Genomic DNA, 15,758 nt, shown 5'->3' with positions numbered 1-15,758 from the left:
TTACCTAAAACCTAAGTTGTTTTAGCTATTGATAGGAACAAACACACAAAAAGTAAATAAAAATTAAAGTTTGAGGCACCCTGATAATCTATTTTGGGGGATGGGAATAAAGTTTTATATGCAAGAATGCACCCAACATGTAAAGTAGGGGCATCCAATAAAAATATAATGTAAGAAACAAATATAAGCCCCTGTAATTTTAAATTTTCTAGTAGCCATATTCAAAAAGGTTTTTAAAAAATGTAATTATGTTAAACCCTGGCCAGTTTGGCTCAGTGGATAGAGTGCTGGTCTACAGACTGAAGGGTCCCAGGTTCGATTCCCATCAAGGGCACATGCCCAGGTTGCGGGCTTGATCCCCAGTATGGGGCATGCAGAAGGCAGCTGATCAATGACTCTCTTATTGATGTTTCTATCTCTCTACCTCTCCCTTCCTCTCTGAAACCAATAAAAATATATTTTTTTAAAATATATAAAAAATGTAATTATCTTAAGAGTACATCTAAAATATTCATTTCAACATGTAATCAATATAAATTACTTAGTACTGAGTTATTTTACATTCTTTATTTTGTACTAAGTCTTTGAAATCTGGAATGTATTTTATATGCACAGTACAATTAAATTGGAACTAGCCATATTTTAAGTCCTCAACAGTGACAGATGGCTAGTGATTATCAATCAAAATCTCAGGTCTAGAAACAACAGAAAAATTCATGCTGAGTGACTTAGCTGTATATTCTCGAAGAGTACTTAATATGATGTACACACAGGTCTTATTTTCATGCTCAAAACATGTTTTATACTTATATTCTAAAATTTAATAATATGAATCTTTTTGAGTTACAATTTTATAAAAGTTTTTAAAAACAATTTAAAAATCAACTCCAAAGTTAAAGAGAGAATACTCCAAAGTCAGTTTCAAAAGCACCAAGTGAAAGGACGAATTTTGAGGAAAGAGCACTTGTCTCAGTTCACTTTTTGGGAGTGTATTAATCTTTACAGAGTACACCAAAACAGGCTCAAGATAGTTAAAAGGGTTGTTACTAGGAAATAACCTGGCAATTATCAGCTGGTATTTAGATTTATGTATAACATACATTCTAATAATCACAATAAGTTACTTGCGCCTCACCTTAATGAAAGCTGCTCTCAGTGTCTGAGCTGCAGACAGATTTACTCGTTCTAGCTGCAATAAAAATTTTAAATCAAAATTAATATCAATTTTCTTAGAAAAAGCAAAATTTCTGATATTCCATTCTATAGTGAGCACATTGATACACACATCATTCAACTACAAAAGTATTTGCTAATTAACTCTAAATCACCATAATTCTTCAAAGAGAAGAATTATCTAAAAATTTCATTAGAAACCATGAAAACTTAAGGTATGCATATTTATTCCTTTTTTAAAAAAGTAAGAAACTTATTTTATTTATTTTAAATAAATAAATGTACTTTATTTATTTATTTTAAGCAAAAGCAGTTTATTGAGAGATAGACAGACTCCCTTTAGCAGGGAGGAAAGGAGCCCAAGTGGGTTGATCAGAAACACTGTACTTTAAAGACAGATTTATTTTAAGATAAGCACAGAACACAAAATAATATAAATCCCTATAGAAAGCATAAACACATTTGAGAGTGTGTGTCCTTTGAATATAAAATGACCAATACAAAGAAAACATTTGCTACTTAAGATTCTTTGTATTTACCACCATACTCCTTCTTAATTGCTTTTCAATCCCCTCAGCCAAGGATTAAGCTGAGATTAGTCTATTTTATTAATTAGCAAATAGTGCAGATAAAAGGTTTGTTTGACACTCAAATTGATGACTGTGGATCATCCGGGATTTCAGAGATGCTTATATCTGTCCTGTATTTTATCAGGATTAAAAAAGAGTTACCTAAAATACTAAATCAAAAGTTCAATCCAAATGCTTTTAATTTTTGTCAAATATGTAAAGTTTATAATTTTGAAAGATAAAATGACCATATTAGAAACTTTATACAATTCACTTTCAGTGAGCCAAAGAAGGTATACAATTTCATAAAAACCAAAAACACCTCTTTGTTGAAGAGTTAACTGCCAGGCTTAAAATAACTATTTTCAGTTAAATTCGGATTTCTTTAGTCCCTAAGAATTAGGCCAGTTAACTCAATAAAACTCAACGTATTTATTTTTTATTTGGGACAATATTAAATGTTCAAAAGCATTTTAACCTTTATAAATTTCTATGCAAATAGAAAATTTCTATAGAAACCTTATTAACCTATTATGCAATAAATATTCCTTTCAATCTCAAGGCAATGAAAATGTAGGTTTTCCTTTATAAACAACACACAGGATGGGGCAAAACTAGGTTTACATTTGTGAGTACTAGAAATAGTTTATTCTTGTACTATTATTTATTGTATTTTTTCCATATAAATGACTATAAACCTACTTTTGACCTACCCTACACACACACACACACACACACACACACACACAATATCTCCAACACCACTTTATCTCCAAAAATAAAAAGTGGAGTATTTAACTTAGCTTCTTACACATCTTGTAAAATGTAACGTTGTCTTTAGTAGGTAAAAGGGAAAATACAAGGGGACAAGTTAGCAAATATAGCAAAAAAGCAACTCTATGAGGAGTTTATAAAATTAACAAAGGTTTATCTCCAAAAATGATTTTTTCCCCACAGAATTCACTTAGTTATAATGAATACAACTGAAGATTAAAATAACAACACAGCTCTTCTGATCTCAAGATCTTGTTATGCAGGATAGGCAGAAGGAGACAGGATGAATGTTTCCACCCTGATAGAAACCTATTTCCTTATTTGGGTTAACACCACATTCTGACCTCTTTCAACAAGTCAAAGGTCTGAGTCACATGTGTGCCTTCAATTATCAGCAATATAACTCATTCTGTAATCCCTGATATGTGAAAGGCACAAAGCCAGGAAAAAAAATCAAGAACAGTCTGTGAAGAACTCATAGAATTAGCCAACTTCCCTTACCATCAGCATCTCTAGATTTCTAGATTAAGTTTACATATGTGTATCTTAGAAAAGGGGAAGGTCAGAGGTAACACACTAAATCAAATCTGTGAGCTATGAAGCATCTCACCAGAGCTCTAAGAGGAGTCATTCTGGGATACATTCTATACCCACATTTCTTGTAATAAACCCACTAGGCTTTATAGCTATGTGATATCCACATTCCCCAGGGAATACCAGGCACATAGGCACTATACATATTTTAATCAAACTTCATTTCTCCTAAATTTATCTAAATTGTTCTGGAATCTATAATTTCAGCCTGTAATACTTAGGTAGCAAGATAAGGTTTTCTTTTCTCTATTAAAAGTGCTTCTATATTAGGCCTCTCACTTGAGATACATGATTTCAAAATAAAATCATGTTTATCTTACTAGTACCTTTCATGAAAATATCAGGTTCCAGTAATATTCTAACAGCTATCATTTACTAAGAACTTATTATACAGCGTATTTTTATAGAGTATCTCTAATCCTCACAATAAATATGGTACTAGTTATCATCATCTCCATTTTACAAAAGAAGTAACTCAGTTTGCATAAATTTATGCAAATATTAAAAAGCTAGTAGGTTGAGAAAGGATTCATACTGGATCTGTCTGGCTCCAAAACCCCATGCATAAGACACTAATGCTACCCTGCCTCCCTGTACTCACCCTCTCCAGATGGGAATCTACCCTATCATTGAATCTCTTCAACTACTTAAGAACCAATGCATTTCTGAGTTTCTACCATGTGTAAGGGAGATAGTGTGAGAGAGACACATCAATTGGTTGCCTCCCACACGTGCCCCAACTGGGGCCCGGGATGGAATCTGCAACCCAGGTACGTACCCTTGACTGGAAATTGAACCTGAGACCCTTGTGTTTGAGGGCTGACACTCTAACCACCGTGCAAGCCAGGCCAGGGTAAGAATTATTTTTTAGCCTTATTTTACATGTAAAAAAAATAAGACAAAATTATATAACCTAATAAGTGACAGAGAAGTAATTCAAATGTAAATCTTAACTATGATCACCTCTGGATGGTGGTATTGCAGGGGAAACCCATGCCTTCACTGTAAAAAAGTATGTTTACTATGCTCAAAATCTGGGATCTTTTTTTTTTCGACTAGGAAAAAATAAAAAGGATAGGTAGGCAGGTAAAGCTGCAAAAGTATTCTCAGGATTCATTCCCTTATTGATAAATTAGGAGTTGTATATGCTGCTGAGAGTTAGCAGAAATAGTTGATTTGGATTCTTCTGAATAGGATGATACTAATTACTTATTCGTAAGTGCCGTTTTGTGTGATTTTTTTAATTGATTTTTTACAGAGAGGAGGGGAGAGGGATAGAGTTAAAAACATCAATGAGAGAGAAACATCGATCATCTGCCTCCTGCACACCCCCTACTGGGGATGTGCCTGCAACAAAGGTACATGCCTCTGACCAGAATCGAACCCGGGGACCTTTCAGTCCGCAGGCCGCTGCTCTATCCACTGAGCCAAACCGGCTAGGGCATTGTGTGATTTTTTAATAAACAAAAGTGGTAAACTTTGATGATCTAAAATTCACCTTTGGTTGCAAAATTGCTATTTCTGTCTCAAAATACCTACTTCATACAGTATATTTCCCCTTAAACAATTCCTCCAAAAGTCATGGGAAAATAAGATACATGGTATATCTTTTCCTAGAATGAAGAAATGAAGCATGTAACTCTCTTCTTCCATATATAAAAAATTAGTGAAAAGTAATAAGTACCTGAAAACCTGTTCTAACACTTGGCATTAGGTTTTTATAAACTCATTCCATAATGCAAACAAGAGACCTATTTCACAGTACATTTACAACACATGCAATACACTTGGACTCTGAACTCTGCAGCTGCTGATTAAACAAGCCCACTCCTTCAGCTGTCCTAGCATAACTTCATTAAGTTTAGCAAGCATCATGCTCCCAGAATGCCATAAATAACTTTGCCTTGTGAGCTAGAGTACCAAAATTTCCTCAGGTGTAAGGATGTACTACTGTCTAAAAATCTGTTCTACAAGATGACTGGGAGATCCATCATTGTTATTATTATGGATGTAATGTTATGATGAGAATGCATAAGCTTTTTCACTCTTATATTACACTAGAGGCCCGGTGTGCACAGGTAGGATCCCTAGGCCTGGCTGGCAATCAGGGCCGATGGGGGCCTTCCAGCTGCCAGCCAGGGCCTTCCTTCGTTATGCAACGGCCCCTGGTGGTCAGTGCATGTCATAGCGAGTGATTGGTCTCCCGTTGGAACTCCCATGGGGATAATTTACATATTAGGCATATATATGTATATATATATCTTAGACAAAATTTAGTGACTCGTTTACCTTCAGAGTAAAATGCTCACCCCTACTGTGGTACTACTTTCTGCAAGATTAACTTGACAATCACTTATCTTTAAATCTGCATAGTACAGACAAACAATGCCAAACTAATTTCCCAATTAGTAGATTTATAGAAAAATCCTCCTTTGAACTATAAATATCAACTAACTGATTAGGTATCTTATTTAATTTCACCTCTATCAAAGAGAAAACCTACTACTACTAATATTCCTAAAAGCCTATTCATTCTGTACTCTCTTTTTAAAATACATGACAGAAATAATTATTTTAAAAAGCTTGATACCATGTTTGATCAATAAATTCAATTTGAGAATTAGACCCTGAGAATTTGATATAGTATCTCTCAGTCTGCAACTTCCAGCCATTTCATTTTAAAAATTTACTTCTAACAATTAGTTCTTGAACCAACTATGAATCATTTGGCGCCGTATTCTAATTCTGGGCCCATTAACCCACATATGTTTTTAGATCTCATCTGGAGAGAATCACTGCCTTTATTTCTGAAAGAGATTTACTAGTCCATTCACAGCCGTTTATTTTTCTTTCAAGTTAATTTTCCTTATACCAAATAAATTAGGAAAGTTGTATTAATCTCAACAGAGCATTTCACCAGAATGCTACATCTTATACAATTATTTTCCAAAGTCAAGACTGAAATAAAATCCACTTTCCATATGTAAAAAAATATCACCGAAATTGTTAGGAAAAAAGCTTTTCTCATTCCTTTTCATTAACTAAAGGATCAAACTGAAACTCAGAAATTTAACTGCCCTTCTGCCAAGGAAAGACTCAACGTAACCAGATAAATACAGAATAATCTCCCAAAACAACTTGGCCCAATAGCCACTGAGTTAGCTATAGAGTTAGACTACAGACATGAAAAGAGGGAGTACCTCTGGCAGGAACTGCCTGATGGTTCTTAAAATACCTGAGAAGTCCAAACACTAATCATCAAGATAGATTACTCACCAGTTTTCAGGGATTGTCTCCTTACTTCTTACCTGGTACGAGGATCATTAAATAATTTATTTGCTTAAGTATCTGTATTCCCTAAGATTCTTATAAGAAAGGTTGTTGCTTATTTTTCCCCCTACAGTTCCAGACCCTAGCAGAACACTCAATGAATAAATGGTTGGCTTTTAGTAAATATTTACTAATCAGAACGGAAACACTTGCTTTTAACAATAACTCTAGCCTTGCAACAAATGGGTAAAGTATTAAAACAAAATGTTGGAATTAATTACTAGAGTGTCTGCGATAGTTGCCAGATATAGGTGTAACCAGCACTAAAAGGGGGCCTCAGAAGCTAGCATGGTAGCAGTACAATAGAGACAGGTTTTTCAAAAGATGCCTCCTACTTGCTTCCTCCTTAGTAGCAAACTTCTTAATTTCCCAACCTCTTTTGCAGCTAGGTGTGGTCATAAGATTACATTTTTGCCAATGAGACGTAAATGGAAGTCTTGTATAGGACATTCAAAAAGGTTCTTAAGAAAGCAGAATCAGTTAGAGGTAACACACACACACACACACACACACACACACACCCTCCTGCCCTTTTTTTTTGCCCTTTCCAGGAAACAACTTAGGACAGTGGTTCTCAACCTTCCTAATGCCACAACACTTTAATACAGTTCAAGTTGTGGTGACCCCAACCATAAAATTATTTTCGTTGCTACTTCATAACTGTAATTTTGCTACTGTTATGAATCGTAATGTAAATATCTGATCTGTGGGATGTTATTTTCATTGTTACAAATCGAACATAATTAAAGCACGATTAATCACAAAAACAATATGTAATTATATATGTGTTTTCCGATGGTCTTAGGCGACCCCTGTCAAAAGGTCGTCGCCCCCAAAGGGATCGCGACCCACAGGTTGAGAACCGCTGACTTAGGACGATGAGCTTCAGCAGCCATCCCACATGCTGAAGTGACCTTGATAATGGAAGGCCAGTACTAACATGATGGGACAAAAGATAGGAACCTGAGTTTCAGGTGATACTGTGCCATAATACTAGCTCTAGTCCACTTACCTCTAGAATTTTTTATGTAAGAGAAATAAATTTTACCCAAGCCACTGTTTTTCATTTTCTCCTTTGGTCACTGAGCCTAACACTATTTAGGAGACAGTGTTTGAAGTTCAAAATATTTGTCTGAAATGGAAACTAATCTAAGTCTCTAGATTTCAAATTGAAGAGGATGAACCATTCTCTACTGACCCCAAGACATTAGATCATAAAATAGATCAAATTAAACCTAATAATGTAGGAGAAATGGTTTTTAAACTCACGATCTTACTCTAATATAATTATTTTACAAAAAGAGATGAAAAATTATGGGAAATGGTAAGGGCTTCCAGGTTGTAGTAGCAACAATAAGGTTAATGGCATCAATAGCTTTATAATTAATTAGATTAATAAAACAGAAAAAAAAAAAACCACCCACAAACCCACAACTAATTAAATAGATAAAAAGCCTAAAGCCACAGAATTCAGAGTCCTAGATTGTAGTCATAGGTAATTTCAGGAAAATAATTTCATATTATCAGGACCTTAGGTCACCATTAAAAGGCAGAGGAGAGTGATTAGATTATACCTAAGAAACTTGCACAGCTCCAGAATTCTCTACACACTTTAACATATATTAATTTAAAAGAAAAACCAAAATGTATTAATACTATTAAGTCCTACAATATTTCTAAAAAAAAACAAAACACGACATCTTCTCTAAATACAAAGCACTGTTATGTTTCATTTATCGGTAAAAATGTTTGTGGCTACTAACTATAACTCAGTAGGATAATTTGTGCCTGCTCCTCTGGCTATCTAATGTGCTTGTCCCCAACTCTTCAGCTGTCTAACCCTTCCGTATCCCTTTCAGATCTTTAGCATGTCTCTTCTTCAGTGAGGCCTACCCTGACCTCCAAAACAAGTACCTATTTTTTTTAACTTCATAGCAATTACCACAATTTTTCATTTATCTAATTATTTGTATTCTTTTAGTTAATGTCTCTCTCTCTCGAACTACAATGAAACCTCTAGAGAGGGAACAATATATCTGAGACTCTCACCCCACTGTTTTATGTCCAGTCCTGGCATAATACCTAACACATAGATGGAATTCATTTATATAAGTATGTTATATGAAGGAGCCAACAAATGAATAAATGAAGTAGGCATTAAGGAATTGCAGAGATCCCATGAGAAAATATTACAGACTTACCTCATTAAACACAGGATACATGACTGCATAGAGAGGCATAGAAACCATGGAAGTGGTCTCAGCTTCATTCTTCATCTCTTCCATTGTCATCCTCATTCAAAAGCCAACTACAGTAGAAAAAGCAGTGCTAAAATGCAGAGGAATCTTCATTCACTGCAGTATTTCTTCTCTCTTTTTTTGTGATAAAAGAATAGGTCACAAAACATATATTGACCTGGTTAAAGGGGAGAAAGAACAGTAAGTTATTACATTAAGAGGAAACAACAGATACAGCATTTTTTTTTCAAAGTAGAGTCCTTATCTTATGAAAATCAGAATTTTTAATATATCTTACTTGTAAAGGCAGCCCTAGTCAGTGAGACATCTGTTTCCCTTCTCAGATTCAAGAATTGCCCTTTCTTAACAGCTAATCTCTCTTATTAGGTACTACACTACAAAGCAGTGTTGCATGATTCCACTCATCTTGAATTCAGAAAGAGCTCTTTATGAAGCACCACGGATTAATGATTTATCTAATTCCATCATATGCAATCTAGGAAAAAGTATCAAAATGCATAATTATAGCATTTACATGCAATATCCTATATAATAAAAGGCTAATATGCAAACTGACCGAATGGCAGAATGACCGGTCGCTATGACGCACACTGACCACCAGGGTACAGATGCTCAACACAGGAGCTGCCCCCTAGTGGTCAGTGCGCTCCCACAGGGGGAGCGCTACTCAGCCAGAAGCTGGGATCATGGCTGGCGAGTACAGCAGTGGTGGCTGGAGCCTCTCCCGCCTCCGTGGCAGTTGGACATCACCTAAGGGCTCCTCGACTGTGAGAGGACACAGGCTGGGCTAAGGGACCTCCCGACCCGAGTGCACAAATTTCATGCACCAGGCCTATAGCACATTTATAACTATGAAATGTACAGTGTGTATGAAATACAAATAAAGAATTAAGAATAAAGAATTGAAGTGTATAACATTTTCATTAAAAAGCCTTTTGCTAATTGTTCACTGATTCTGTCATCTAAAAATAACAATAAAAACATAAGTACCAAATAATTTAAGGCAAATCTTAAAACTGGAAAATTGCTACCAAATGTGGTCCATTTGGGGAGGAAAAATGTTACTTAATTCTGCCAATGGTACTTTTTGAACCTAAAACAAGAAATCCATAGACACTGGTAGTCTGGAATTAAAATATCACGATTCAATAATATAAGAGAGAAATTTTACCTTGAGGGGTTAAGGAAATGTGTTGCTTCTTAAGAGAAAGCAACTATATTTATTCCCTTTGCTAGGCTAAAAAATAAGCCTAATTATAAAGTGGAAGTGTAACAGTAGTCACTTATCTATATATATAGTTACAAAACAATCAATTTGAATAATTTCTACCATTTGCAAAGCATTCTCAGATTATAAAACATTTTCACATGCATTTAATCCTTATAACTTATTTACAGTAATTGTCATTCTAATTTTACATGAAAAAGAAGGCTCAGAGATAATAATTTGCCCAAGATCACACATGCAGAGGCCCAATACTGGATCCCAGTACTAAGAATCCAGATCTGATTCTCCCACATCATAAAATCAAGTCTGAAGTGGAAACAAAGAACCTGAGTTCATCCACCCAAGAAAATACCCAGAAGTAGAAGTTATTTATTTACTGAATAAATATACGTTTAGCACCTACCACTTGCAAGATGCAGTTGGGGATGAATAGATGTCCTAATCATTAACAATTTACCGGGGCCAGACTGTGAAAGGCCTATGCAGTTTGAAAGGTAATATCAAAGGCCTGGCGTACTTACAGCTTCAAAATTCTCCAATAATCCATCCCATTTGAGAACTGCTTACTATCCTTCCATATCCCAACCAGGGAACTCAACACCTACTTGAACAGTCTGGTTCCATTTCTGGTAGTTCTAAACATAGACAGTTTGTCCAATTTGTGAGCTGACGTATGCTCCCTGACTTCACAGAACAACAACAAAACAAGGCCAATTCCTAAATTTTATTCTAGGGCAAGAGAAAATCATTACCTGATCAGACCACTGATTTAAGTAGATTGCTTGGTCATAGCATTAAAAATAGAATGGCGGAACAGAAACTGAAGGCAGAGAAAACATGTATCTTTACAAGAGATCAACAAGACCTGAATAATAAGTAAGAGGAAGTAGGTAAATATCAGTTGTGGCCCCACTGTTTCTATTTAACTACCTAATAAGCCATTTGGTAACCTACTTTTCCACTTAGAAATAAATTGTGAATACTTTTTTATAATAAACTTGGAACAAAGGCTGAAATACAGAGAAACTGGTCAAAATGAAAATGATAGGTACTGTACGCACAGTTTAACAGTAAAAGAAGGCATCTACTATATCAATGAAAAAAGCAAGTAAGAAATAGTAGGACAGGGTCAACAGAACCTGGGAAGCTATCTCACTGGGTGACAGAAAAAGAAATCATTCACTTATTTAATAAATATTTATTCATTACCTACACAGCATTAGGCCTGGTACTAAACAGAGACCAGTAAACAAGGCTAGACAGTCTCTGGCTTCATGCAGTTTATATACTATGGAAGAAAAGAGAAAATGAACAATTGTGAGTATGACACAGGGGAGAAGTCAGGACGCTATACTATGGGAAAATGAGATGAGAGAACCAGCATCACAAAAACCAGGTGTTTCAAATACTCCCAAGTATGGACAAGTTTTTAAAGAAGTTTATTTGGTTTCTTGGCGAGGTCAAGAATAACATTCAAAGAGTAGGATCATCTCTGCAAGGGCTGATATATTGAGAGAAGTCTACAAGAATCTCAGTAAAAAGGAGGTGAAACAGTAAAGAAGGTTCAATAGAATCATTTTTGTCTTTTACTCTTTCAAACACATGTGCCTGTCCCTGCATATAAAGACAGAAGGAGATGCAGAAAAGTGTTCACTTTTATGATTCAAATGAATTATATATTTCCTTTAAACCAATTTTACAGTACTATCAACTACTATTTGTCATAAAAAAGACAATATTATTGCAACACCATTCTGGGCTAAATAGCTGGCTGGCCCACAAAACACTTAATCACCTTTTAATATTGTTTCTGTGGATTAATTTACAACTTTTCAGAACACACATTTACAAATTAGGGCCACTCACAGCTTCATTAGCATTAACATGAGATTAAAACCACCAATTCCAGTGCACTCTCCCTCCTGGGAGCATGCCTTAGCCTTTCCCCTCCTCCTCTTCTTCCCCGACAGGCATGCATCTCCTAAACTTTAAGGGACTCCATGAGGCTTTAGACCAGGGAAGCAATGGGCAGCAGCAGTTTGTCCCAGGCAAACCTCCTGAACCTGTCTCAAGCCGCCCTTCTCTTTGACTGCTTAGTGAGCCAAAGCAGTTAAGCCTAAGCTCATTCCCCCACCTAGTCTCTCTTCTGCTATCCTAGGCCAGTGATGGCGAACTTTTTGAGCTCGGCATGTCAGCATTTTGAAAAACCCTAACTTAACTCTGGTGCCGTGTCACATATAGAAATTTTTGATATTTGTAACCATAGTAAAACAAAGATTTATATTTTTGATATTTATTTTATATATTTAAATGCCATTTAACAAAGAAAAATCAATCAAAAAAATGAGTTTACGTGTCACCTCTGACACGTGTGTCATAGGTTCGCCATCATTGTCCTAGGCCCTTTCCTCTTTCACTGTCCCCAGCTTTAATAAATGTTCCCCAAAATTCAAAACAAACAAAAACAAACCACCAATTCCAACACGGCTTATTAAACTGTTCTGCTAATTTTAGTTTAAGTTAAAATATGTTGTCATACCTTTTATATACTTCTTCATTTGAGATGGTTAAATGTACAACCTGCAATCACTCCAAGCAGAAAAAGATCCTGCTACCTAAAGGGCAAGGGTCAGCTGAACTGAGGAAGGGCTGAGGCCCTGCCCCTTTGAGAAGGTTCCTTCCTTTCAGCATGGGTGTGGCCAGTCAGGCAGCACATTATCAGCCTCTAAGGGATACTACTGATTATGCATGTATAGTCCACTGATTAAAGATTACTGACCCTAAATCACAAATGTGGAAAGACCTTGGAAAGACCTTAAAAAGTCACCTCTTCCCCCCTTTAGTACAGCAGAAACCAAAGTTCAAAAAAATGAATTACCCATGATCAAAATTTCTAGCTAATCTATATCTAAATCTATATCTAAATCTAAATCTAAATCTAAATCTATATCTATATCTATATCTATAAGCCCAGTGACCAAAAGGTCGAACGACCAGAATGACTGGTCAACCAGTCGCTATGACGCACACTGACCAACAGGGAGCATATGCTCAACGCAGGAGCTGCCCCCTGGTGGTCAGTGCGCTCCCACAGTGGGAGTGCTGCTCGGCCCACAGCAGGTGCAGCCTCTGGGCTGACCAGGATGAGCGGCACTCCCACAGCGGGCTGATCCCTGCAGGCCATGCCTCCCACCAGTGCACGAATCTATGCACCAGGCCTTTAGTAATAAATAAAAATTACTGTGGGTATGATGGCAACATAAGAAGAACTATTTATTTCCCATTTCAAATGTGTTGCTTTGGGGTAAAAGTTTTCATTTTCAAAGTAAGATTTATCTCTTGAGTGGTTAGCATCCACAGAATTAACAAAAAAGAAACAGAACTATAGATACTAATTATTTAGATACAAGGTATACTTTTCAAACTTTTTTTCAAAAACAGCCTTTGTGACATGGAGATATCAAAACAACTAGAATATAGGCAACCTATTTATTTAAAATTTCCCCTCATTTCCTTGAATGTTCAAAATAGCACTGCAAATTTCTAACACAAAGTGAATCAGTTTTACCAGGTGTACCAGTTAATAATGCGGACTTTGTAATCAAAGAAAACACGATAATTTCAAGAGAAACATCAAAAGTGTTTTATTCAAAGTAATGTCCATCACTAGCTACACATTTCCCCCATCTTTCAGGTAATTTGTGGATACTGTCCCAATAGAACTTTTCTTGTTTTGATGCAAACCATTCAGAGACCCAATTTTCCACTTCTTTGTACGATTTGAAGTGCTGCTCAGAAAGTGCGTGTGCCATCGATCGGAACAAGTGGTAATCTGAAGGAGCAAGGTCTGGTGAATACGGCGGGTGGGTTAATATTTCCCAGGCAAGATCTTTTAACAAGTCTAACTGGTTTTGAAGTGTGTGATGGTGTGTCGTCAGCATGAAGCAAAATTACTTTGCCGTGTCTTCTGGAACATTCTGGTCATTTTACGATCAAAGTGTGGTTCAAATTGATTATTTGTTGTCAGTAAACGGTTTCACTTTAGAAGCTCATAATACACCACACCTTTCTGATCCCACCAAATGCACAGCATTGTCTTCTTTCAAAAGCAATTTGGCCTTGCAGTTGATGTTGATGGTTGTCCTGGATCAACCCATGATTTTGTGCGTTTGGGATTCTCAAAATAAATCCACTTTTCATCTCCAGTCACAATTCTATGCAAAAAAGACTTTCTTCCGTGCTGTTGAAGCAACATTTTACTGGTGACTTTTTGGTTTTCCATTTGTCTTTCGTTCAGTTGAAGTGGCACCCATTTTCCTTCCTTTAAAATCTTTCCCATTGCTTGTAAACGATCAGAAATTGTTTGTGGAGCAACACTTAATCTTTATGCAAGTTGTTTTTGAGTTTCACACGCATCTTCATGCAACAATGCTTGTAATTGTTGGTCTTCAAACATTTTTGGTTGACCTGGATGTTGTCTTTCACATGGAAACCATCACTTTTAAAGTGTTTAAACCAGCTTTCACAAGTATCTTGAGATAGAGCATGTTCACCATAAGCTTCCTGAAGTATAAGATAACTTTCAGCAACACTTTTCTTCAAAATAATGAATTAAAACTTCCCACAAATGCTATTTGTTTTGGCACGAAATTCGACATTTTTAAGCGTAAAAATATCTATGATGTTAACACCTTCAGAAAATTTGACATATGAAGTTTTGAAGCTTGCTATCAATACAACAAAATAGCACACATATCAAATCGCATATATATCAACATATGTGTAACTCCATCTATTGAAAAAAATCCGCATTATTAACCCATACACCTGGTAAATATCTTGCTAGGCTTAAAACAATTATTATTTGTTTAGAATGGCCAAAAATAGGTTCTTGGCCATTCCAACGCTAAACTCTAGTGCTAGGAGTTTCTGCCCTGCCCAACCAACAGGAGCTTGTTCACTTCAAGAACTATACTTGGGTATATCTCAAGCCTCAGAATCAGCATTTCCTGAAACAGCCTCCCTTCACTCCATCTGGGGCATGAGATAACTCTAGAGCCAAAGATATATTTACTTATAAATAAAAAGAGCAGACAAAGGGAAATCTTTGGTACTGATGTATGCAGTTCTTGGGGTGAAAAAGAAGCTTCCTAAGTAAATTTGACACCTAAAATGTTTCTAGGCAGGTCCATTTGTCTTGTTTTTCTCTATCCAGTCAAATCCAGTTCTTAGCCCTCTTACTGTTCCTAAATTCTTATAATTCCTTTAATTTCCCTCCCTAAAGAGAGAAGTGTTATTTATTTTGGTTGAATCTTCAACCTGCCCATGAACATTTAGCTAAAAGATGTTTATTCATTCTAGCAGTAAACAGAATCCATGTGTTTATGTTACCATTTATAAGTTTTTCTTTTTCCCATTAGAGACATTAGAATCAGCATATCAAGTATATAGTAGACCAGTAATATATGTTTGTTGAATGAACAAATTTACGAGATAAGAGATGGGCAATTTATAACCTGAATCAGCCTTGTTAGTACTTTTCAAATTATCAAGGCTAGCAAAGCAAAAACACAGAAATCTAATTAATTCTATTAATAAAGTCTGGACCCAGTCACATTTACCAGTTTTTACTTCTAGCTATCCCCAAGCTCTTCCTACTACGCTAAGCTAAGAGAATATAAGTAACAAATAACTGCAAATAAAATCAGAATTCTAATAGAAATTTACATGAACACCAAATAAAACTAAAGAAAAATAAGTCAGAGGTTATAAATTCTAATGTTTCATTTTTATTAGGGCTGCTGGAATATTTTTTAGATCCTGGGGAAACAA

At 35.8% G+C, this 15,758-nt stretch overlaps 1 protein-coding gene across 3 annotated transcripts in view; it reads right to left on the bottom strand.

The window, feature by feature from the left end:
- The window catches only part of PDCD10 (programmed cell death 10), a 48,657-nt gene that overhangs the window by 18,908 nt on the left and 13,991 nt on the right, over positions 1 to 15,758 (bottom strand). For 2 of the 3 annotated variants that reach the window (XM_006088883.3, XM_006088884.3), the window contains exons 2-3: positions 8,642 to 8,855; positions 1,136 to 1,189 (exon numbers count right to left, since the gene is read on the bottom strand). In XM_006088883.3, coding sequence (XP_006088945.1) covers positions 1,136 to 1,189; positions 8,642 to 8,737 — 150 coding nt within the window. In that variant the 5' untranslated portion in view covers positions 8,738 to 8,855. The remainder of the gene's footprint in view (positions 1 to 1,135; positions 1,190 to 8,641; positions 8,856 to 15,758) is intronic. The other variant, XM_023753909.1, reaches the window with a different exon arrangement.

Source organism: Myotis lucifugus, unplaced genomic scaffold (assembly GCF_000147115.1).
Source record: "Myotis lucifugus unplaced genomic scaffold, Myoluc2.0 scaffold_53, whole genome shotgun sequence".
Lineage (NCBI taxonomy): Eukaryota > Metazoa > Chordata > Mammalia > Chiroptera > Vespertilionidae > Myotis > Myotis lucifugus.
The sequence above is the reverse complement of the archived record's forward strand: the minus strand, read 5'-3'. Positions and strand labels throughout refer to the sequence as shown.